Source organism: Ceratotherium simum, chromosome 3 (assembly GCF_057802395.1).
Source record: "Ceratotherium simum simum isolate JZ-2026a chromosome 3, ASM5780239v1, whole genome shotgun sequence".
Classification (NCBI taxonomy): domain Eukaryota; kingdom Metazoa; phylum Chordata; class Mammalia; order Perissodactyla; family Rhinocerotidae; genus Ceratotherium; species Ceratotherium simum.
Genome location: NC_141902.1, coordinates 80926709 through 80949130, shown reverse-complemented (window position 1 = coordinate 80949130; position 22422 = coordinate 80926709). Strand labels below are relative to the sequence as shown.

The window sequence follows — 22422 nt, the reverse complement described above, 5'->3', positions numbered from 1 at the left end:
AGCAGCTTTCCATAGCTCCTCTATCCTGGAGCTCTGCTGATCAACATGCCCAGTGAGAATTCTTGTCTTAGAAACTAGAAAGAAGCTACAGGTGTATAGTGGAAATGTTCAACTTGACTGTTCCAGTTAGTTGTGGGAGAAAAACAACTGCTATGAAGAGTAGCTTCCCAGGTAAGCAAAGTAACAATGCTTCAACATTCACTCATTCAACAAACATGGATTGAGCCCCTCCCTCACACAAGGCACTCTTTGGGCACTGCTGGGGAAAGAAAGATATGTAATCCATGTTTTTCAAGGCCCTGGTGATCTCATGGACAAGTACACAGCAAACCCCAGATGAAGCAGACTGTGAAAAGCCCCATGAGATGGGTCTTATCTGAGCTGTCAGAGGACAGGGCATAAACTTGGAGGAGTGACCTATTTCCCCAGCTGGCAGGCTGGGAGTTGTCCCTCCATTTAGATGGAATGACCCAAAGAGGTGGCCAGTGGAAGGAGAACTATGGGAAACTGAAATGTAAATTAAGATCAGGTCCTGGGAGGCTCATGTGACAAAATTTTTGAGGTGCCCTTTGGGAGCCTGAGGTTTCCTGTGAGCATCTTGGGGAGCCACTGGGACAGACACAGCACCACAGCTCCCAGTCTGAATGGATGGGTGTATCTTCTCCACAAACTGGGCTTCCTCTAATGTTTCACTGTAAGAAATAATCCCTTGGCCAAGCAGTTTGGAAACTATGGATTTTAATTACCTTTAAAGTGAAGTGCTGCCTCAACTTGGAGTAACTGAGCTTTGAGGTGATTCGTTCAATAGCAGTAATAATGATGATGGTGGTGATGACGATAAAATCACAAATAACATTTATTATCTGCTATGTGCCAGGCAGCATGCTAAAGTGTCTATGCATTTCAGGTGGGTGCTGTCACCAGTCCGTCTTACAGATGAACACATGAGGCTCAGAGAAAGTGCATGGCTGCCCAGAGTCCCTCGGCTGGCAGGGCCAGACCCCAGCCTCTTCACTCCATTCTGGCTTTACTTTCCACTATCTTTCCACTCTGGGGGCCAAAAATACCATGGGGGCCAAAAATACCAAGGGGAAAAACAGTGTTACTGAAAACAAACCATGGTTTCATGGATGTTTCTGGCTTCAGAGTGTACACTCTGATTTGATCAGAAATGGAAATGGAATTTGGGTACAAAAGTAGAGGCTCTTTTGAGGTTAAGTTAGAAAAACCAGACCTGGAAGGGATGAAGATTGTTTATCTGGGCTCTTTGGTGTGAACATCAGGGAAGTGGAGACTCTCCAAAGCAGGGTGGACCAAGCTCAGATGGAGGGATCCTGGCCATGACCTCAAGCAAGAAGGTACACTCAACTCCACCTGCACTCGCCTCACCCACCTGCAGACACTGTCTGTTACGGCCTGGGCAGTCTGGGGGCACCGAGGCTCCAGAACAGAGTCCAGAGGTAACATTTCCTTCCTCTGCTCAGCTGGAGCTCCTTCCTTTTGTCCATCTCCTTTTCTGAGGACTCTGCTCAGAATTCAGGGCACCCCCCACCTCTAGGAAGGTGCAGCACTATCTCTCAGAGGGACTCAGGATAACCTTTATAAAACTTGAGGAGGCTCAGAGCGCCTCAAAATTCTCTGAATATTCCCCTTCATGCTGCCTTGGGTGGGCAATTAACCTCCTGATAAATAACACGAGGTGCTGGGATTCAGCTCTGGGCACACTGTCAACACTCTCACATCCTTAGTGGTATAGAAGGAGATCAAATCTTCTTACAAGTTATACAACCACACACTCCAAAGAAAAGCTTGGAGCATCCCTCTTGCATGGCTGATGTGTGCGGAGATGAAATTCTGATTGAGACTGGACTGAGACCCAATGGGGTGGGTCCCAACTCCTCACTGGCTCACCTGTTGTCAGGACTGACACTTGGATGGGAAAGCCACAGACAGGGCGGAGGAGACAGGTTCAGGGGCTTGAGAACCACACAATCACATCTGCTTGGTGGAGGCCTGGAGGATTCCCCCTGGCACTCCATGGTGAAGACACTTGTGGTTCTTGGCGCTCTTGCTGTTTTTTCTCTCCCAGTGGTTACAAGGTCTTACTAAGGTGGAGACATCATTAATTTTGAGGCCATCACCAAGCCCTGCCGGGCCCTCTGTGGGGAACACATGCTGAAGAGGCTGCCCAGTCCCCTGTCCTCAAAGCAGCCCACCATGACCTCACAGCCAGGCTTCAGTTGATTGGACCAGCAATGGCCACCTGACTGTAGCTGGACCAATCAGTCTCTCTCTTGGGAAATTAGCACTGAAATTCAGATACAGAGAGGTTGTATCTGTTCATGATTTGTGAATCCCAAAGAAGCCTACACTCTTGCATCTACAATTCAGAAATCCAAAAAGCTCTGAAAACCTGCAAGCATTTTCTCACACTTGTACAAACACATCTAGCAGCAAAACCAGCCTTGACTGACATGAGGCCGCTGGTAGTGTTCAGCACCCCACTTAGAGACTGTTCACGGGTTACCTGGTAGAGATGTCCATGTGTGTGACTGTGGGGTGCTTCCCTGGACCCCACTAAGTAATATATGGTTGATGCACTGTTGTTACTTCTTTAACACCTAAAACGCTCTGAACTCTGTACCACATCTGGCCCCAAAGGATTTGGATAAGGGATGAGGACTTACATGAAAGGTGCTGAGGGCTGCCCATCAGCCTGCATGTGGAGAAGTTGTGAGAAAGTCAGTCTGCAGTAGGGGCAGGAAGGAATGACCCACAAGCACAAGCTGTGGTGGACATGGAGAGAAGGTCCTGACATCTTCAGAGACCATGGCCTCAGACCTTCAATCTGGCTCTTGGGACCTGTGAGGCACCCTGCATCTTTGCAACAAGTTCTCTTTTTTTCATTAAGCAACTCCAGCCGGCTTGGCCAAGCTGGAGTCAGAGAACTCTAACCATCATACCCTCTGTCCCCGGGAGGCTCAGACCGGGATGGAGTTCTGCCATGCCGGGGAGGAGCTGGGAATGCATTTCCATGTCCAGACACGGTCTTTGCCAAGCCCTCTGACACTTCAGTGGGCACGTGGCCTGCTGGCCTGGGCAGGGAGGACTGAACTCTTGACGGTTTCTACTTAAATGAGATTCTACGGGGAAGGCAGAAATGGGGTGGGTTTGGCAATGGGCCATCTCAATGGGTTTCTGTCTAAAGGCTTTTCCACTTAGAAATATTTTCTAAGGAGAGTCTTTGTCTTCTTTTGGAGGTGGTATGGATTTGTGGTCCTGAGTCCTCCTTTGGAAAATCTACCTCTGCAAGAATTCCTTTTTTTTCAATAAGAGAAAAAAGAAAAAATATAGCTTCCCCTTTCTTGAACTGTGCGTCACTCGCCAAAGAATTCCGCAGCGATAGCAATGCTATGAATAGGGCAGTCATAATGGGCTTCAGAAGAGCCCGGAGCCCAACCACAGGAATCGTTCCTATCACGGCTGAGCTAGAATTGTGCCTTTTATAAGCTGAGTTTTGAGAGGAACGCTTATAATCTGTATTCTTCCCCTGCCCTCTGAATTGGCCGTTTATTATTTTGTTTTTATCCCTGTGAAATGCCCCTTTAAAAAATGCTGGCTTCTGTTTATATTTGAGAGGGAAATGAAACCAAATACGCAAGAAGTCACGACAATTCCACCCCAGACGAGGATGTGTCAAGCTACCGTTGCAATGCCCTGAGCTTGGGGTCTCTCCTTCAAAGGCAAAAATGCTTGCTGCCTGTTAGCTGTCCTTATCAAACAGGGCTGCACTTTTCAGATCAAAGGCAGTGGCACTCTGGCTATAATTATTTATTGCTTTGGCAGAAAGAAACAAAAAGCAAGTGGGTGGAAACACATTCTGGACCCAATGAGCTTCCCCAAATAGCTGCACTGCGAGGCTTCCTGGAGGGGGGATCTGGGCAGACATCAGTCTCAGCCACTGTGATGATAAGGGAACCGAGGAGCTCAGCGATCCAAAAGTGGTTAGAAGTAAAATAGAAGTTTAATCTGGACTTGGAGAAATCTGTGGAAAAACAGATATTTAAGTGGGATTTCTGTATTGAATAAGTGAGGCAGGAGAACTGAAAACTGAAGCAGGAGACCAAGGAAAGAATAACAACTCTGTGCACATAGTTGAGTGGTAATGAGAAGGGGCGAGTCTGTCCTAGACCTGACCTCTTCTTGCTCCAGAGAAGTGGGAGAGGAGACGACAGACAGAGGACCTAAAGCGTCCTTATCTAGCAGTCTGGGGTGGCTGCAGGTTTGGAAATGAGGCTGCATCTCATCTGAACTGGCCACTGTGCTGGAAACACGGCAGCCCCTGCTGGTGCTATCTCCCTCTTGATTAGGGGTCTGAGTGTGCCCGAGACATCTGGAAGCCTCCAGCGTCAGATGAATGTCCCTGCAGAGAGTGGTAAGGGTCGTGTGTGAGCCCTGCCTCCAGCTGCACGTCTTCCTTTTGGGAGGTGGGTCTCCTCTCTCTTTTGTTAGCAGGGAAAGCTGAGGGTGTGAAGGCTACACATCTTTTGAAGTCTGCTGGTTAGGTGACAGTACAGCTACAATCACACAGGTCCCAAAGGTGGTATTCTTTTTACAAAAGGAAAATGTCTGGGGAACGCCCCAATGCTTTAAAATAAGCCCACACCTGAGTGGGCTGGTATTATCTGCAATGATTTAGAACATCCCGCGTCACTTTACAAGTCAGTTCAAAGCTGATGGGTCAGGTTGCTGGGTTAAAAGCTGCGGGTCTGAGGCCATTACTCCCTGTGATGCCTGGGCCTACCCCCGCACAGCTATGCACACTTAAGCTTGTAAAAGCAGACTGCAGAATGTAGATTTCAGAGGTTCTGCAGATCACAGGGAAGAAATCCAAGACCTGGCATAGGAAACACATTCTCCTGCAAAAGACTTTAGAGGTGGTGTAAAAATCAGGCCCAGTGCTTTAGTTCTTATTAAAGCTCCCTCACTCGGCACTCAAATCATGCTTTCTGTCTTACTCGAGTATTGGAAGCCACATGATAGCTGATTATTTTCTGAGTCAGTTCCTCTGGAACTGGGGTCAGCTCCCTTCCTGCTTTTCATCAGCTGCAGGAGCTTAGACACGTCACGTAACCTGTAACCTCTCATCTTGTGCATGGCTTGTTTTGCATATTAAATGAGATGATGTATGGAGAGCTAACTTATGCCTGGCACATGGTATGCTCGATAAATGGGACCATATTGTCATCATTATAACACAGTTTTGTTTCTGAAGATGAACAGAATTTTAAGTGTAAAAACCCCTGAATTAGGCCCTGGGGGTTCCTTATCAACGATAAACAGACATCACAAATCCTACAGACATGATACACCACTTATAATTTTATCAGCCACTGGAAATGCTTGTAATGGCCCAATGGGCAGTCTCTTGATTTGGGAGAAAGCTCTTGGAAAGAAAATGTGATCTGTGCTTATTATCATTTTCACCAAATTATAAACTGTCCTCAAAACTTTTTCCCAAACACTGCAGTCAAGGAGTAAAAACCAACCAAAAATGAACCAAGGAAAAAAATGCAATAAAGCATCAACATTGGAAAGCGACACACAAACCCATTGTCCTGTTCCTGCAGAGCCTCGTTCTCCTCAAAGTTGGCCCTGGACCCCTGAGCACACGGCATTAGAAGGCAGGCTGCCAGCACACCTGCCTTGCTACAAATGGGGGTGCAGGAGGAACCTGGTCTGCTGCCTGCCTCACAGCTGCTTTCTGGAAATCTCACAGAGCTGGGTCATCCAAGTTCAACCCCACTGCTCAAGAAGTGGGTCCTTGGCTGACTTGGGCAGGAGGACTGGGGTATCCTGTTGGGTGGATTGCAGGGGTGGGGGTGCCCTGTGGGTTTTCTTAGGAGGTGTTTACGTTCTTGGGGAGGAGGGGAGGAGGCCACTGTGAAAGAATGCTCCATATGCCTTTACCATCAACCACCACTGCTGTCAGTAGGCCCTTCTTCTTGCTGCTCAGCCGGTCATGTGTCTGGCACTGCTGGTCCCGGAAGCTGGGCAGGCCCTTGGGGCAGGGCAGGTTTTCGCAGACCGCATGCTCCACGCTGGCGCCCAGGCAGTGCGTGCCTCCAGGCCCAGGGCTAGAAGGAACAGAATGGTCCGCATTAACCAGACGGTGCTGTGGAAATAGCAGGGGTGCTCAGTTTTTGCCTCTCTTGCCAGGAGGGGGAGGGGCCAGGCAAGGTTTCCAAAGCAACCCCCCTTTGCTCTTACACACCATATCTCAGCAATCCCAGCCCCATGCTGACGGCATGTTTAAGTGAGCCGTCAGGAACACGTATCCAAGAACTGTAAATCAAGGTCATCTGGAAATAGAATACAGTGAGTATCAGCTCAGCAAGACCCACAAATTATGTCTTCCATCTGAACTTAAAACTTGGCCATGAGTACCACAGAAAACCCCAAGGGGAATTTTTGGTGTGTGTGGGTTTTTTTTCTGGTCTTCTATAAAATGAAGAGCTTTAAATGGCTCCTAGGTACACTCTGGAGGTCGCTAAGTTTCAAGATGTGTACATAAATAGCTCTCATTTACTTTATGATGAAAAGAATCAGAATGATTAATTCACTTGTTCATGGGCTTTGGATAAAGACCAGTCAGACACCGGCTCTGCAACCTTTATCTGGGCAAGCGTGAGAGCACACATGGTCAATGACACTGTCTTGGGTTCTAGATGCTCTGTGCTTAGGCTGGGGTTTTAAGCAGTTCTGGAGACCCAGCTGTGTTCTCTGGCCAAGTCCATGTGTATGAGGGGCATCGAGGAGGAGCAGCAGGACACTGGCCTGGCTGGCTGAAGGGTGCCTCGGGGTGTTCTTGTAGGACTCTGACCTGGGCAACCACAATGGTTCCTTCATCTCCATGATGCCAAGATTATCAAGATGGAGTGAGATTATTTCCCCCTGCACTTTTTATTGAAATTCAGCATATAAGAGATAAGAACACAAATCACAACTATCCTGCTCAATGAATTTTCACAAATTGCACACGCCTGTTGCCAGGATGACATTTTTGACACATTAACCATTTCATTTTAAGTACTTCTTTTTCTCCCTTTGTCATTTCTCACGTTCAGACAGTGAAGCCATCCTGCATCATCACCTTAGGTGAGAGATGAGACAGCAGAAGGTGGTAGAAGTCTTTAGGCTTTTGTGTCACAAAAGTCTACACCAGGGGTCCACGAACTTTCTGCAAGGGGCCAGACAGTGAATATTTTTGGCTTTGTTGGCCATGCAGTTTCTGTTGCAACTACTCAACTCTGCCAATTAGCACAAAAGCAGCCAGAGACAATGTATAAACAAAGGGGCATGGCTGTGTGCCAATAAAATTTTATTTATAAAACCAAGTGAGTGGTGGGCCAGATTTGGTTTGCTAGCTCCTGGTCTACATAAATGTGTTGGAGAAAACATCTGGAGTAGGAGGAAAAGTTCCTCTTGCACCTCTCTGTCCACCAAATACACACTAGACACCTCCTTCACCTGGGACTGGAGGCAGTCTTGAGAGATTATATACACTCGTGGCCCCAGAGAGGGGCCCTGAGTTTCGATCTCCAAGTTAGGAAATAGCAAAACCTCTCTATGGGTTTTATTGGTTTACAGGTTTTATGGGATCTGAGAACAGAGAGACCTTTTGTTCTTTTTCCTGCCCAGAGCACCAGGGAGGCAGCTGAACCTCAGAGAAATGATTGCATGGCATATTTAGGTAAATGAAGCCTCAGACAGCCTCCCCAAGAGCCCTGGGCCCAAGTGCCAAGTGTGGACAGATGAATGGATTCCTGTTCCACAAAACATGGTATGGAAGGAGCAGAGAGGGGTTGACCCTGAAGAGCCATGTGGACCAGCAGGAGGGACACCTTCTCTGGAGCAGGCGAGTTACCAAAGCTGGGACCAGAGAAGGGGTGAGGCAGAAGATGCTGTATGGTGAGAAGCTATGTGTTGAATTGTGTTCTTTCTAAAATTCACATGCTGAAGCCCTAATCTCAGTGCTGCAGAACGTGACCTTATTTGGAAATAGGTTCACTGCAGATGTAATTCGCTAAGATGAGGTCATACTGGAGCACGATGAGCCCCTAATCCAACACGACTAGTGTTGTTATAAAAAGAGGAAATCTGGAGACAGGCACACACAGGGAGAACGCCATGTTAAGATGAAGACAGAGAGCAGGGTGATACTTCTACATTCTATAAAATGCCAAAGATTGCCAGCCAACCACCAGAAGTTAGAGGAGAGGCATGGAACCGATTCTCCCTCATAGCCCCCAGAAGGAACCAACCCTTCCAACACCTTGATCTCAGACTTCTAGCCTCCAGAACTGGGAGAGAATAAATTTCTGTTGTTTATGCCAATAACCAGTTAGAGGTAGTTTGTTATGGCAGCTCTAGGAGACGAATACACCAGACGTCTCAAGGACCAGATGCATCCTCACTGAACTTAGATGCAGAGTCAGGGAAAATGGGGCAGAAACTCCTGAAGTGATTAGGAATCCAACACGGACTAGAATGGAGTTCAAAAATACAAATTAGGTTGGTTTCTAGAAAAACAAAGGAAGCTATGTTTCCTACAAATCTTAGGGTGTGGACTGAGATTTGTGCAGGTCATGTAATTAACCTCCTGCATTGTCATCAAGCTTTATTTGAGCTTCCATTGCATCCATCTCCATCTGACTGACCCTTATATACCAACTATCTTTATGCCTCACAGGAGGTGGGTGGAGAGGAGATTAGACATGATAGAAGAGAACTCCTGGATCCAGCAGAAAGTAGGCCTGGCAGAGGGCAGCCCGTGGGATACTACATGTGCCTCAGGATGCTTCCCCCTGAACTTTTGTTATTCTATTTCTTCTCTCTGTCCAACCTTCTCCTATAGGCAAGTATTGCTAGCTCACTGCCCCATCTTCCCTATCTCCCACCCCTAACTCTCTGCCCATCCTTTAGGCCACCTCCACCCTGCAGCCTATTTTCTTTTCCTACCTGGAGTCTCTCCTGACTCTGCTTCGTCTCTGCTATGCTGCTTATCATCAACCTTGTGAAATGGTGAGCTGGGTTCCTGTCTTCCTCCTATTCTTCTGAAGCCTCCAGCAGAGAACCTTGCACAGGCTGATCTCTAATAAACAGAATTTAGACTGAATTGAACTATATTATCAGAATTTATCTTAAAATGACCAAAAGAGAGAGGGGTATCAGAGAAGACAGTGGAGGAAGGAAGCACCAGGAATCCACCTCTCCACCTAGACAACAAATGTATTGGCAAAGCCTATTTAAAGTAACTATTTTGAAACTCTGGAGTTTACTTGAAAGCTTGCAGCTTCCAGGAGAAAGCTTGGCTGATAACTTGTGGTTAAATTTTGGTCAGTTTCAATCTTTAGTGTGGTAGGGGCTATCTGTCCTCCACATCCTAGCCCCATGGGGTTGGGGTTCTGGGTTCTAATTGCTCAGTGCTGCTGGGTTCTGGGTTCTAATTGCTCAGTGCTGCTTTTAATTTCTGAGGTACAGGCACAGAGCCTGGCCACCATTGTTACAAGCCCTACCAGCTTAAGTTGCTTCCTGGGAATTTCAATGAGTAATACATTTTTTTCCCCTTTTGGGAGCCAGATATTTAAGGATTAAGTCATTCAAAAGCAACTGTACATAGGATTCAAATGTCCAGTTTTCAACAAAAAAAAAAATCACAAGGCATACAAAGAAACAGGAAACTATGGCCCATTCAAAGGAACAAAATACACCGGCAGAAACTGTGCCCAAGGAAGCCCAAATGTTGGGCTTACTAGACAAAGACTTCAGAACAACTGTCTTAAAAGATGCTCAAAGTGCTAAAGGAAGACATAGACAAAGACAGGAAAATGATGCATGAAATAAATGAGAATATCAATAAAGAGATAGAAATTATAAAAAGGAAACAAAAATAAATTCTGGAGTTGAAAAGTACAGTAACAGAAATGAAAAACTCACCAGGTGGGCTCAAAAGCAGATTTGAGCAGGCAGAAGAAAGAATCAGCAAATCCAAATATGGGACAACTGAAATGACTGAGTCTGGGAAGTGGGGAAAAAAAAAAAAAAGGAATGAAGAAAAGTGAACAGAGGGGATCTATGGGAAACCACTAAGAGGACCAACATCTGCATTATGAGAGTCTCAAAAGGAGAAGAGAGAAAGGAGCAGAGAGATTATTTGAAGAAATAATGAATGAAAATTTCCCAAATTTGAAGAAAGACATGAATCTACAAATCCAAGTAGCTCAACAAAGTCCAAGTAGGATAAATTCATTGAGACACATTATAATTAAACTGTCAAAAGACAAAGAGAGAATCTTGAAAGCAGCAAGAGAGAAGCAACACATCACATACAAAAGATCCTCAATAAATTATGAGCCTATTTGTCATCAGAAACCTTGGAGGCCAGAAGGTAATTCATTGATACATTCAAAATTCTCAAAGAAAAAAAATCTATCTACTCAGAATCCTATATCCAGCAAAACTGTCATTCAAAAATGAGGGAAGAATTAGGACATTCCCAGATAAGCAAAAGTTGGAGAAGTTTTTTACTACCAAACCTGACCTACAAGAAATGCTAAAGAGAGTCCTTCAAGTTCAAATGAAAGGACACTAAACGGCAACTTGAAGCCATATGAAGAATTAAAGGTCTCCAGTCAAGCAGACATGATGCTAAGCTTTGTCAGTACAAGGTACTAGAGAGACACTAGATGAGGAACAGGCTTTTCTCTCTGGTTCTGGTACGTGATTTCTCTCAGCAGCCTCTTGTGGTGCCTGTGACACACGCCACCTCCTTGTAAGCAGCATCCCTCTCAGATGGCAGCTTCTAAGGACACCAATACTTTGGGAAAATTCCCAACCTGGTCTCAGATGCAGTTGGATAGCTTTCCTTGACATCCCTAAGTGTGACTCTCCATACAGTTCCACCAGCACAGCACCTCTTCAAACTTCTCCCTCATTCAGCAGGCCCTGGTTGCACCCTCTCCAACAAAGCCCAAGGAGTTTCAGCCCCGGGTGTGTGTGTGAGGAGCACACCCTTGTCCATATTTGTCCCTTCTTTGGTTGCTCTACCTCAGACCTAAGACACTGGCTGATTCCTATATCTGCTCTTCCTGTGTTCTTTAGAGTTCTCTTTACCTCTTAGCAGCTAATTCCCCATTACTCCAGTCACCTGTTATAGCTAATGATTTTTTACATTCAACTATCCCTGTTCAAAAACAGAATGAGAAAAAGAGTTGATTTTTTTCAGTTTTCTTTTGGGTCACTATTTTGAACAACATGGGAAAACGGGAGAAGCAATCCACGAGCAGTGTGATTTGCTATTCAAATCATCCCAGTGCCACATGTTGGTCCATGGTAGGACCTGCACTCAGCCCACTCATTGTTCATGACTGTGTCTGTAATACAGCAGCTCTGATAGTTACTGTGACACCAGAGAGGGCCTCCTAGGTATACACTGGTGCTGAGACAACAGAGAGAGGCCCTCTACCCATGCTATAAAGAAGACAGAGGAGAATCTTTGTGGGGGAAGGTGTATCTAATGGGGAGGTCCACAAATGGCTTACTAACAGAGGTTCTGTAGGAGAACCTGAAGGGGACCAACTTTACTAAGGAACTCAGGCCAGATGAGTGGCTCAAGCTTGAGTTGTACGGACACGGAGGCCTTCTGGAGATGCTGAGCTGGTGGAACAGCCAGGAGAGATCACCCTCCCAAAGTCTGAGGAGCAGAGGGCTGGAGTGCTCATTGTGGGAAGTTCCTCTGAGCCATGCACTGTAAATAAAAACATGTCGAGGAAGACTAAAACAACAGAAACCAGGCTTGACATAGTTAAACCAAAGGGTTATAGAATAGAGTTGTCCATTTCTGAGAGCTAGAAGTAGGTCTGTGTCTTTCACTCAGCCCTTCCCACGTGGGCTGGAAGGCACTGACAGGCCTGCCAGGCTCCACGGGACAGGCTCCAAGGACCCACGAGGACTCATAGAAATGGAAGGGGAGGTGTCAGCAAGGTGAAATCTCATCCTGAAATGAGGTATGGTCACCTGAGGACACTGGTGAGAAGCTGTAAGGACAGGGGCACTTTCACATAAACAGCGGTCAAGGGCTAATATGCCCAGAAGGCTTATACTCTGCCTGCTCTTTAGAACCATTGCTTCATTAAGTCTGCACAAAGAATCAGAAGGGATTCCTGACTGCATCCTTCAGATGAGGAAAGTGAAGCTCCAGTAAGCTAAATAACTGCTCAGTGGGTAAGTCAGAGGCAGAAATAAGAAGTATGACCCACAAGAGCTCCTGGATGTAGCAGGAGCAGCTGGGAAGGGGGTGCCCATCAGCTATGTGTGGCTGGAAAGGGCAGCCTGACCCACTGATACATTTGGGGGTGATGGATTTTTCAAGATGCTTCCCCAATATCAATCCTCACTTTTTAATTGTACTCTGTTAGGACTTTCTAAACACGAATAAAGTAGGAGTTTAGATACAAAACCAAATGACTTGAACAGGCACTTCACAAGAAAGGATGGCAAATACAGAGACAAACAGATGCTCAGCCTCATTACTTATGAAGGAAATGCAAATAAAAACCTCAGCAAGATACCACTACCCACCCACCAGAATGGCCCAATCGGAAAAGACTGACAACAGCGAGCGTTGGTGAGGCTGGGGAGGCAAGTGGAAGCTCACTGCTGTTCATGGCAGTGGAGACGGTACGGCCGCTCTGCTAGACCACGTCCTCATTCGGTCACACACATGCACACTAGGAGCCAGCAACTCCCGCCTGCTGCCCCAACAGGCACCTGCATGCGTGCTTAACACACGTGCTCTACTGTGATGAGCAGTACTGAGCTCAAGCCACACTGTAGGACAGATGCACTTTTCTGTATGTTCTACCTTAATAAAGATGTTTAAAAAATAAGGAAAAGAATAAGGTAGAGAGGCTTTGGTGAGAAACTGGATGTGTGGAGAAAAAGTTGAGCTCCTCCCCATCTCTTGCAGGGCAAAACCGCCTGAGGCCAGGGCGGGGTGCGAAGTGCCATGGGCAGACCCCAGGGCAGAGCAGGGAAGCAGCAAAGGTTCGCTGAGATGAACAGGATCACACAGCAGCAGATCTGCCCCTTTCCTTGGAAGCGGATGGATATGTAGAATCGAGGTGGGAGGAAGAGAAAGATGCTAGCTGAGTGGCACTTTTTATTTTTTTGCTCTGCTCTATTCAATGAAAACAGATTGGAAGATGAAGCCACAACAGTGGTTCAGATCTGCTCACCATTCAGAGACACAGCGAGCTCAGCGGGGAGCCGGCAGTTCTGCCTCCTGCCCAAGCACCAGGAGCTGCAATGAGCCAGCAGCAGGGCAAGGCCTCACTCAGGATTTCAGAAGTGGTGTAGGGCTGCTAACACCCCTCAGGACAGCAGATGTCCTAGTTTTCAGGCCTCTTCTGAAAGGTATCCAAACTTAGGCTCAAGTGTAGAAGACCTGGATTTTTAAAAACCATCCAAGTGAAAACCACGTCACTGGCATATTGAAAGCACACAGATGGAGGTTTCACTATAGAAGAAAAAGGAATTACAGGCCTGTGACTTCACTCCCCCCATCCTCCCATCAGGTCTTAGGAAGCTACCTGCTTTTCCTTGCGAAGCACATGGGGTGACTCTGTGTGTTGACCCAGATGTCCTCCCAGTTCTATGCTCCCCTCGCCTTCCCGTCCTTCTCATGCTCTGACAGACCTGGCTTTTCACACAAGAACATCTGAGCCTTTTCTCCCCACCCTACTCCCGGTCCTCTCCCAAACACAAGCACCCTGATGGGGCACCACAATTCGAATTACAGGTGAACTTTCTGCTTTGCAGTATTTTGGTGGAAACTCCCACCGACAGTGACACAAATTATAGCAAGAAAGGACCAGCCTAGGAAGCTGGACTAAAAACAGGAATGGTCCCCAAGGCCTTGATGTCAGCCGGCAAGAAATAAAAATTCCAATAGCTCTAAAGACCAAGACGAGAAAAAAAAGGGGGGACTCTCTTGCCAGTATTTTTGGACAGTGAATAAACCAGCTGCAGAAGGCGGGACATGGGCCAGGAATATAAAGCAAAGGGGGTGGGGAGAGGTTGGTGGGAGCATTCCAAGTCCAAGAATGTACATAGCAGTGTGATTTGGACATCCTTGGGAAATCTCAAGACAGTGAGCCTGGTGATTTAAGGAGTGAGCCGGGGAGAGGACGTTGTTTTGGTCAGACCTTGGCTCCAGGGCCTCGATCAGCTGTGCTTTGTAACAATCACCACATCAGGCCATTCTGCAAAAGCAGGCTGACAGCCGCTGCCTGGACTTCATAAAACACTGTCTGCATCCTGCATCTCCCCGGGAAGCCCCCAGGACTGCTCCTAAACCACCCAGCCAAGGCTGGCCCTTCTCTTACCATTCACCTGGGTGGCTCCAGGAAGGTGAGAAACCTTGTAGAAAACTACAAGGGAAAAAGTCTGTTGTTTCTCTTCAGAACAGGAAATAGAGCTACACCGTTATTGTGAAAGCTTGGACAGACTACCAAGGCGTAAATATCATAGGAGCAAAAACATATTTTTTCTCTCACTTGGGAGGAACAAGGCCGAGTTACGTTCTGGAGCTTGTTCTTGAGAGGGCGCTGAGCACGCCTAGCTGTGAGCTACAACCTCGCTGGGGCAGGGTGGGCAGGGGCGAAGATGGGCCTCATGTGCAGGGGACCTGGAGCCCATCCTCTGGCTATTCACAGCCTTTGGGCCTCAGTGAGGGGAGATGGTACAAAGGAAGGGGCCTACTTGGTGATCAACTTTCTTGGCATAATAATTTACAATAACCTTTGTGTTTCAGGAGGAAAAAACAATATTAGGTGTGTGTTTTGGGGCACTGGAAGAGCACAGAGATTGCTTTTTCTCAGCAAGCATGCACCCAGGCAGGAAGGCAGGCAGCACATGCTATGGAGGGCTGCTCTGTTGTAGGCATGGAAGGTAGAATGGTACCCAAACAGGGGCGGCCTTCATGGAGCTCAAAGGGCCAGTGGGAAGGACAAAGTCAAAACAAGTAAGCAAACACATAAGAGTAATTACAAATTGTTATAATACCTGCAACGTTAAAAAAGGGTGCTGAGACAGAGTGTAAAGCAGGCACCCAGCCTCACGCAAGGTGGTCAGGGCAGGAGGCCTCTCTGAGGGGAAGACATTTACCTTGAGACCCAAAAAAGGGAAAAGGCAAGTTGGAGAGAGGGAAAGGAGGCCTGAGGAAGGCTTGGAGGTTGGAGCATTGTTTCTGGGAACAGAAAGGAGGCTCCGAGGCTATAGTAGGTTGAATGGTGGCCCCTTCCCCCACAAAGATAAGCCCACCCAGAACCTGCGAATGTGACCTTAATTGGAAAAAGGGTCTTGGTAGATATAATAAAGGATCTCTTAATTACGAGATGAGACCATCCTGGATTAGGGTGGGCCCTAAATTCAATGATAAGTGTCCTGAGAAGGGAAGAGAAAGTGAGAAGACTCACTAAGAAGAGGACCATGTAAAGACGGACGCAGAGGTTTGCGTGATAAATCTACAAGGCAAAGAATGCTAAAGGATGCCACGGTCACCAGAAGCCAGGGGAGAGGCATGGAATGGATTCTCCGTTCGAGGTTTGAGAAAAAATCAATCCTGCCAACACCTTGATTTCGGACTTCCGGTTTCCGGAACCGTGAGAAGATAAATTTCTGTTGTTTTAAGACATCAGGTTGTGGTAATTTATTATGGCAGCCACTGGGAACTAACACAGAGGCCATGGTCAGGAGTATGGATTTTATTCTAAGTGCAGCAGGAAATGACCAAAAGGCCAAAGCAGGAAGAGATATAACTGGATTTATGCTTAATTGGATCTCTCGGGCTTTGCAGGGAGAATGGATTTGGGTGGGGAGGGAGCAAGAGGGGCAGGGAAACCAGTGCCGAAGGTCTGAGAGGACAATGGAGCCTGGCTGCCGGGTTCCAAACCTGCTGCCACTGCCTAGCTGTGTGACCTTGACCTCTCTCTGATTCAGTTTTTAATCTGTACAATGAGGATAAAAAGAATACCTCTCCTGTAGGGCAGCATTAAATGACTTAACTATGTGTAAATGCCCAGAAGGGAACCTGGCACATGGTGGGGGCCCACTGCGTTCACTGTTGTTCTCACGATCAGACGTGCAGGAGGAAGAAAGGGGAGAAGAGGACATGGACTCAGGGGCTTTGGACTTGAGCAATGCAAGAGAGTGATGCTATTTACTGAGAGGGGGAGGGGGGCTGGGAGGAGAAATCACAGTTTAGGAAGAGTCAGGTTTGAGGCGTCCTGGAGAAAACCAAGGGCAGACGGCAGGACTATGCCCCTTGAGGGAGGGCAGGGATTTTATCTGTTTTTGCTTATTATAAGCCTACACCTAGCAGAGTCCTTGGGCCAGAGTTAGGGCCCTGTCAAGGTTTACTGAAGGCATCATGTTGGAAAGGCATCACTGAGAAGGGCACAGGGGCGGGAAAGAGCAAGAACACTGGCATTCTCTTTCTGGTACTTCTACCATTGCCCCGCCCCACGGAGTATTGTCGGATGATGGAGATTGGGCATGAAGACTTCCCTCTCAGGGATGTGTCAGTGCCCATAACAATCCAGTATGCTGAGACCCATAAACTCCTCAGCTGCCTATGTGCAGCAGTCCTACAAATTCCCCCATTCCTCAATGATAAGACATAGGAAGACGGGCAAGGAGAGAGAAAGTTCATGACCACCACCGAGGGGGCACCTGATAAAGTAGAGGAATGAAAGAAGATTTTTACAACTTAGAACAGGCTCTCCTTAGGGCCGCTGGGCCTGGGGGGATGGGATGAGGCCAGCACATGAAATCCCACAGCAGGCCAGGGAGGGTATGTTAACTTGGTTCTCTGAACTATGGGGTCTTTAGGAGCCCCCCATCACAAAATGCCCCTGTGATGTCCCAGAGCAACCACGGGTGGGCGGGGGAGAAAGCAGCTAGGATGGAGACAGCAGAGTCATGGGGGGACGCCAGCACCCTCTAATGGGGGAAACTGAGGCCCAGAGAAGAGAAGGGTCTTCCTTGAGGTCACATGACCAATAACCAACCAAATGAGGCCCAAACCTCAGGGCCAGATTTCAAACCCAGAGCTCTCGTCTCAGGGCCAGAGGTGGAAGTATTTTAATTTCATCACTGAGCAATGTAAAAGCTGAAACCACTCTCTACTAATTTCTCACCATTTAGCTAACTAGGTTTTCTAACCTAACCACCTGTGACGGTTAATTTTATGTGTCAACTTGACTGCCCACAGGATGCCCAGATTATACATTTTTTCTGGGTGTGTCTGTGTGTTTCTGGATGAGATTAGCATTTGAATCAGTGGACTCAGTAAACTAGACTGCCCTCACCATGTGGGTGGGCACCATCCAATCCACTGAGGGCCCGAATAGAACAAAAAGGAGGAAGAAGGAGGAATTCATCCTCCCCTCGAATCCCCCACTCCCCACCCTGTCCCAGCTTCACTGTTTGAGCTGAGCTGGGACATCTCTCATCTTCTCCTGCCCTTGGACTGGGATTTACACCATCAGCTCCCCTGGTTCTCAGGCCTTCAGACTTGGACTGAATTATATCACCAGCTTTCCTGGGTCTCCAGCTTGCAGAGAGCAGACTGTGCGATTTCTCAGTCTCCAAAATTGTATGAGCCAATTCCTTATAATAAATCATATATATATATATCTCCGATTGGTTCTGTTTCTCTGGAGAATCCTCCATCTATGCTTTTAATTAAGAAGTCATTCCTAAAAGATTAAATACCTACCTACTATGTATCAGGCACTCTGCTGGGTGCTAGTGGGAAAAGTTTTCATAAGACAAATACATGGTACCCATTCTTATAGCACTACTGGAAAAAAATGGTGTTCCTGTGATGGACTAAACTGTGAGCTTAAGTTTTCCTTTAATCCAGAGCTTCTCTACCTTGGCTGGCCATTGGAATGACCTGGGGAGATCTGAAACCTCTGACTCCTGGGTCCCACCCCAGAGTTGGTGATTAAATTGGTCTGGGATATAGCCTGGGCATCAGGATTTTTAAACACAAGAGGGATTTGCTGATTATTCATCAACAAGACAACTGCAGATATAAAGTATTTCTTTTTAATCACGATTTATAACTTGCTCATTTTCAAAATTAATGTGACACAGTTGATGGCATACAAGACATAAAACAGGCCATTAAATTTTTAATATTAAAAAGGGGAAATTTCAAGAGAAGAAGAGAAATAGCCTGTGCTGAAGGAATTATAATTGAACACAAAACCTAGCCCTGAGTTTTTCAGAGCAAATGCGCAAAGGTGAACAGGAAGGGTCATGGTGTCATGACAGTTGATAAAAGGAAGCCTAAGAGGAAAAAAACTAAAAAACGACTTTCCGTTAAATAGTTCTCAGAGGACAGGTGAGAAATATTTGGATGAATAAGACAGCTGGACGCACAGATGCTTTGTGACTCATCAATAGCCAGAGTACTTCCAAATCAGCTAACAGCCAATTTGAAGGTCGGCCTCTCTTTCCTGAAGGTCTACAGGCTTCCCTGGAATGACCCTCAACTAAGGAAGCCTGTGAAGCAGGCCAGAAGGAATTGTCATCCAGCTGTCTCGGGAAATCTTTCTACCAAGGCCCACCCAAGGAACGAGGAGCCAGCTCACCACAGGACTTCACTGTATCCATGTTCACAGAAAGGTCTGTTTAAGCTGAGATGCCATTTGATATACACAGCACCCCTGCCCCCTGGACCTTCGGTTCAAGTTCATTTTCTTTAAGCTCAAATTCTCAGCAGGAGACAGACCCCCGCTTTGCATAAGGCAGTGAGAGCTACAGTTCAGAAACCCTGATCAAGGCACCCTGGAAGATGCATGGTCAAGGGTGACTTACGGGGGGTTGTCACATTTCCTTTGCCGGAAGCGGGCTCCTGTCCCACACGTCCGGCTGCACATGCTCCAGGCACCCCATGGACTCCAGTCTCCGTCCACGTGCTCTGGGATGGGCGTCTTGCTCACGCACTCCCCCGCGCGGCACCACTGAAACACAGGAGGGCAGGTGGTGGGCCCAAGGGCACTCAGCTTGAGTGAAGCAAACCTGCTCACTCACCACATAACTGCAATTCCCTCTATGTGAACAAACACCATGCCACCAAAAATCTATTTTTGTAATTTACATAAAAGTAAGCTATTTCAGGGTGTGCATGTTTGCTAACTCTAACGACGCTCCTTACTTACTCCGACACCTACATCCCTCTGGGGTTTGGATGTTGCTCTGAACTTCCACTTAGAATGTGCTCCACTGGGGTTTTCTAAATTCCCAGAAAAAGAATTAATCCACATGGCTCATGAAGAGACCTGAGCTTCTGCAAACTTTGCTTAATGTGAGTGTGTCTCTCTCTGAAAGGCAGCATTTCCTGGCTCTGTGGTTTTGAACTTGAGAGTTGAGTTTGGTGCTTGGAGATGATACAGTCGGCTCCACGTGGGTGAATCTTAGCTCCTTCCGAGGATACGAGAAAGCCAATCCTCTAAAATAGAATTTCCCAGTGTGTGCGGCACATACCCTGGGGGATGGGAGGTGATGTCGTGGCTCCTAATCACGGCATCTCTTTCAATCCTCACAATAAGACTATGAAGAAAGTGTCGGACCGTGGCTGCTGGCCCTGAACCTCTCCTCTCTACACTTACCAATCTCTCCTGTCAATGAAGATCAGGCCACAGGTTGGCTTGGATAATGCTGTTCTCATTAAATTCATTTTATGATAGCCTTTGTGTATGGCAAGTGATCTTGTTTTTCCATTTACAGTCTACTGATATAAAAGGTTTCCTTTTAAGTAAATTCACTTATGTGACAAAAGGAGTTAATTTACAAAAATATTAAGTAAATGATTCCTGCATAATAAAAAGGGAGAGAGGTGATGTAGCTCCCCCTCTGTGCCCGGAGTGGGCTCCATAGGCATTTCTGGGGTGGCCCAGGGCATGCTCAGGGGCTCCTGAGTACAGTGAGATCACCTTTCAGGAGAGGTGCCCAATGCCCCAGAGACGTGGGGCTGCCCACTGGGGGCAGTGAGAGGTGGGAGTTACCTTGTCTGCCCCACACTCCGTGCCGTCCAGGGGAGGGTCCAGCTTGGTCTTGCAGGACGTATCTCCTTCCACCAGGCACCACAGTCCAGCGCACATCAGATGCTGCTGACAAGGGAAGGAACATAACTGCCGAGAACACCGCACACAGGTCACAGCTGGGGTCAGAAGGTGGGGCCCAATGACCATTTTGGATTTGAAATTTGAAACGTGAGGGGAAGAGGAAAGGTCATGAATCTGGATGTCAAAAAAAAAAAAAAAAAATCAGTGCATCATTTCAACTGGTTCATTTAGCTCAACAAAATTCCGTGCATTTCCTCCTAGGAGAGCTTGTCTCGTGGGGATTCAGTTCGGCAGTTCCAGCGTTGACTACTGAGGGCCTAGGAGGTGTCTGACGCAGGGCTCAGGCTGGGAGCCATTAACATACAGACACCTTCCATTTAATGTGGGAAGGTATAAGGCAGATACTCATGGGTCGCACAGAGCACACAGGAAAAGAATCTCATCAAGTGAGCCTCATTACGGAGGGCAGCTGTTATGCAGGCCCAGAAGTGAGAGTGATAAAGGGTGATAAAGGGCTCAGGGCCCCCCATGGGGTTAAAGAGGCAACCTGCAATGCTCCCTGTGGTCACCTGTTTTCTAGCTCAGCTGAGCTGTGTGTAATTTCTTATAGTATTTCACCTAGAGAATTTCTTAACATTAAAAAATACACCATTAAAATAATTCTACTAAAACAAGAATAGGTATTTAAAAACATGGAGTCCCACTTCTATTAGTTGTAAACTTGGACACGGACAAAGTGCTCAGAAAGAGACAATTTATCAAAACAACTTAAGCAGACCTGGCCAGTGTCCTCCCCAGCTACCTCAGTCTTCCCTGTAGGACTCAGGGCAGACAGCGTCCTCACACATGGCCTGCTGCTTCCTGAGTCTGCCTGCTGGAGGCCATTCTCTGGCCATGGAGCAACCCTCAACCACAAGGATAGGGGCTGGATACTCCCATCCCCCGGGGTGGGATGGCTCTGAGGCAAGTTCCATAAGTCTCTTGGAGGGTCCCGGTGGGATGGCCCCGTGCCCACGTCATCACCTGCCCATCAGAGCACCTTTCCTGCCTCTCCTCCCCCTGTTCTCGCTTCTCTGCCCCCTCACAGTGCTTCCTGGGATCACTTCCCAGATAAACTACTTGCACCCAAATCCTCGCCTCGTGGTCTGAAAATTGAGAACAGATGTACTTAAGGCTCTCTTAAAGATGCAGTACTGCCAGGATGCCAAACTCAATCATGGTGAAAAGGCCTGAGTTAGAGTGGGGAGACATCACCCTCCAGGGCATGGCTGGGGACCTGTGGGTGCACTTCGGGCAGGGTGAGGGTCATGGGTCCCTGTGCACAGCTCCGGGCAGTCACAGTGGGCTCACAAAGGGTGTGCCCTGCTCAGTTCAGAGGTCTGCTGTTCCAAGTAATCTCAAACATCTGCACGGGATAGATGTGCAACTGTGCTGTCTAAAGAAAAAAAAATGTTTAGAAGTTGAAGGGACGAAAATAAAAGAGAAAAAAGGAAAGAAAGCAGAGCTGGAGGGGCTTTGACAAAGAGCTAAGAAAAGCCCAGAACTCTTTCTCATTTTTCAAGTTATGTCGGAGCTGCTCTGCGCCCTTAAAGAAGCTGATGATTAAAGGAGAATATTCTGCATTTGGGTTCAGAAAAACCCCCATGTTCCCATTATTGTTCACCTCTCAGTGGAATGATAAAAAGATGAGAACCCTGAGCACAGCACCAGCTGGTCCCATAAAGGCTGACAACACTTCATTAAATGTTTGATTTCATGCACTTTGACCCAAGAGCTCTTTGAGAGTGTGGTGTCAGTGAGTGGACACGTGTTCATGAGACAAGGCTGACCCGGGAGGTGAATTTATGGGGCAGAAGTGCTTGGGATTAGGAGACATAAGTGCCCCATCAGGAGAGTGAGGAAGAATGTGGTATAAACTGTTTATTATGCACTTTATAGACAGCACTTTCTCATAAAACTTTTCTAATCATCAAAGAAAAGGTGACTGAGGTCAGGCAAAGATTCTTGAACAGAACACAAAAAGTACTAACCATAAAGGAAAAAATTAATGAATTACACTAATATTCAAATGCAGAACTTCTGTTTATCAAAGGACAACTGTAACAAAATGAGAGAAGATATTTGCAATACATGGGAGAGATATTTGTAATGCACAGAACAAAGGATTTGTAGCCAGAATGTAAGTGAAAAAAAACAAAAACAAAACTCCTACAGATCAATT

General features: G+C 47.0%; 1 protein-coding gene across 1 annotated transcript in view; it reads right to left on the bottom strand.

Annotated features, from left to right (window-relative positions):
- The window catches only part of ADAMTS17 (ADAM metallopeptidase with thrombospondin type 1 motif 17), a 366608-nt gene that overhangs the window by 120223 nt on the left and 223963 nt on the right, over window positions 1-22422 (bottom strand). The window contains 3 exon segments of the mRNA XM_087428860.1: window positions 5971-6137; window positions 18952-19097; window positions 20142-20246. Coding sequence (XP_087284986.1) covers window positions 5971-6137; window positions 18952-19097; window positions 20142-20246 — 418 coding nt within the window.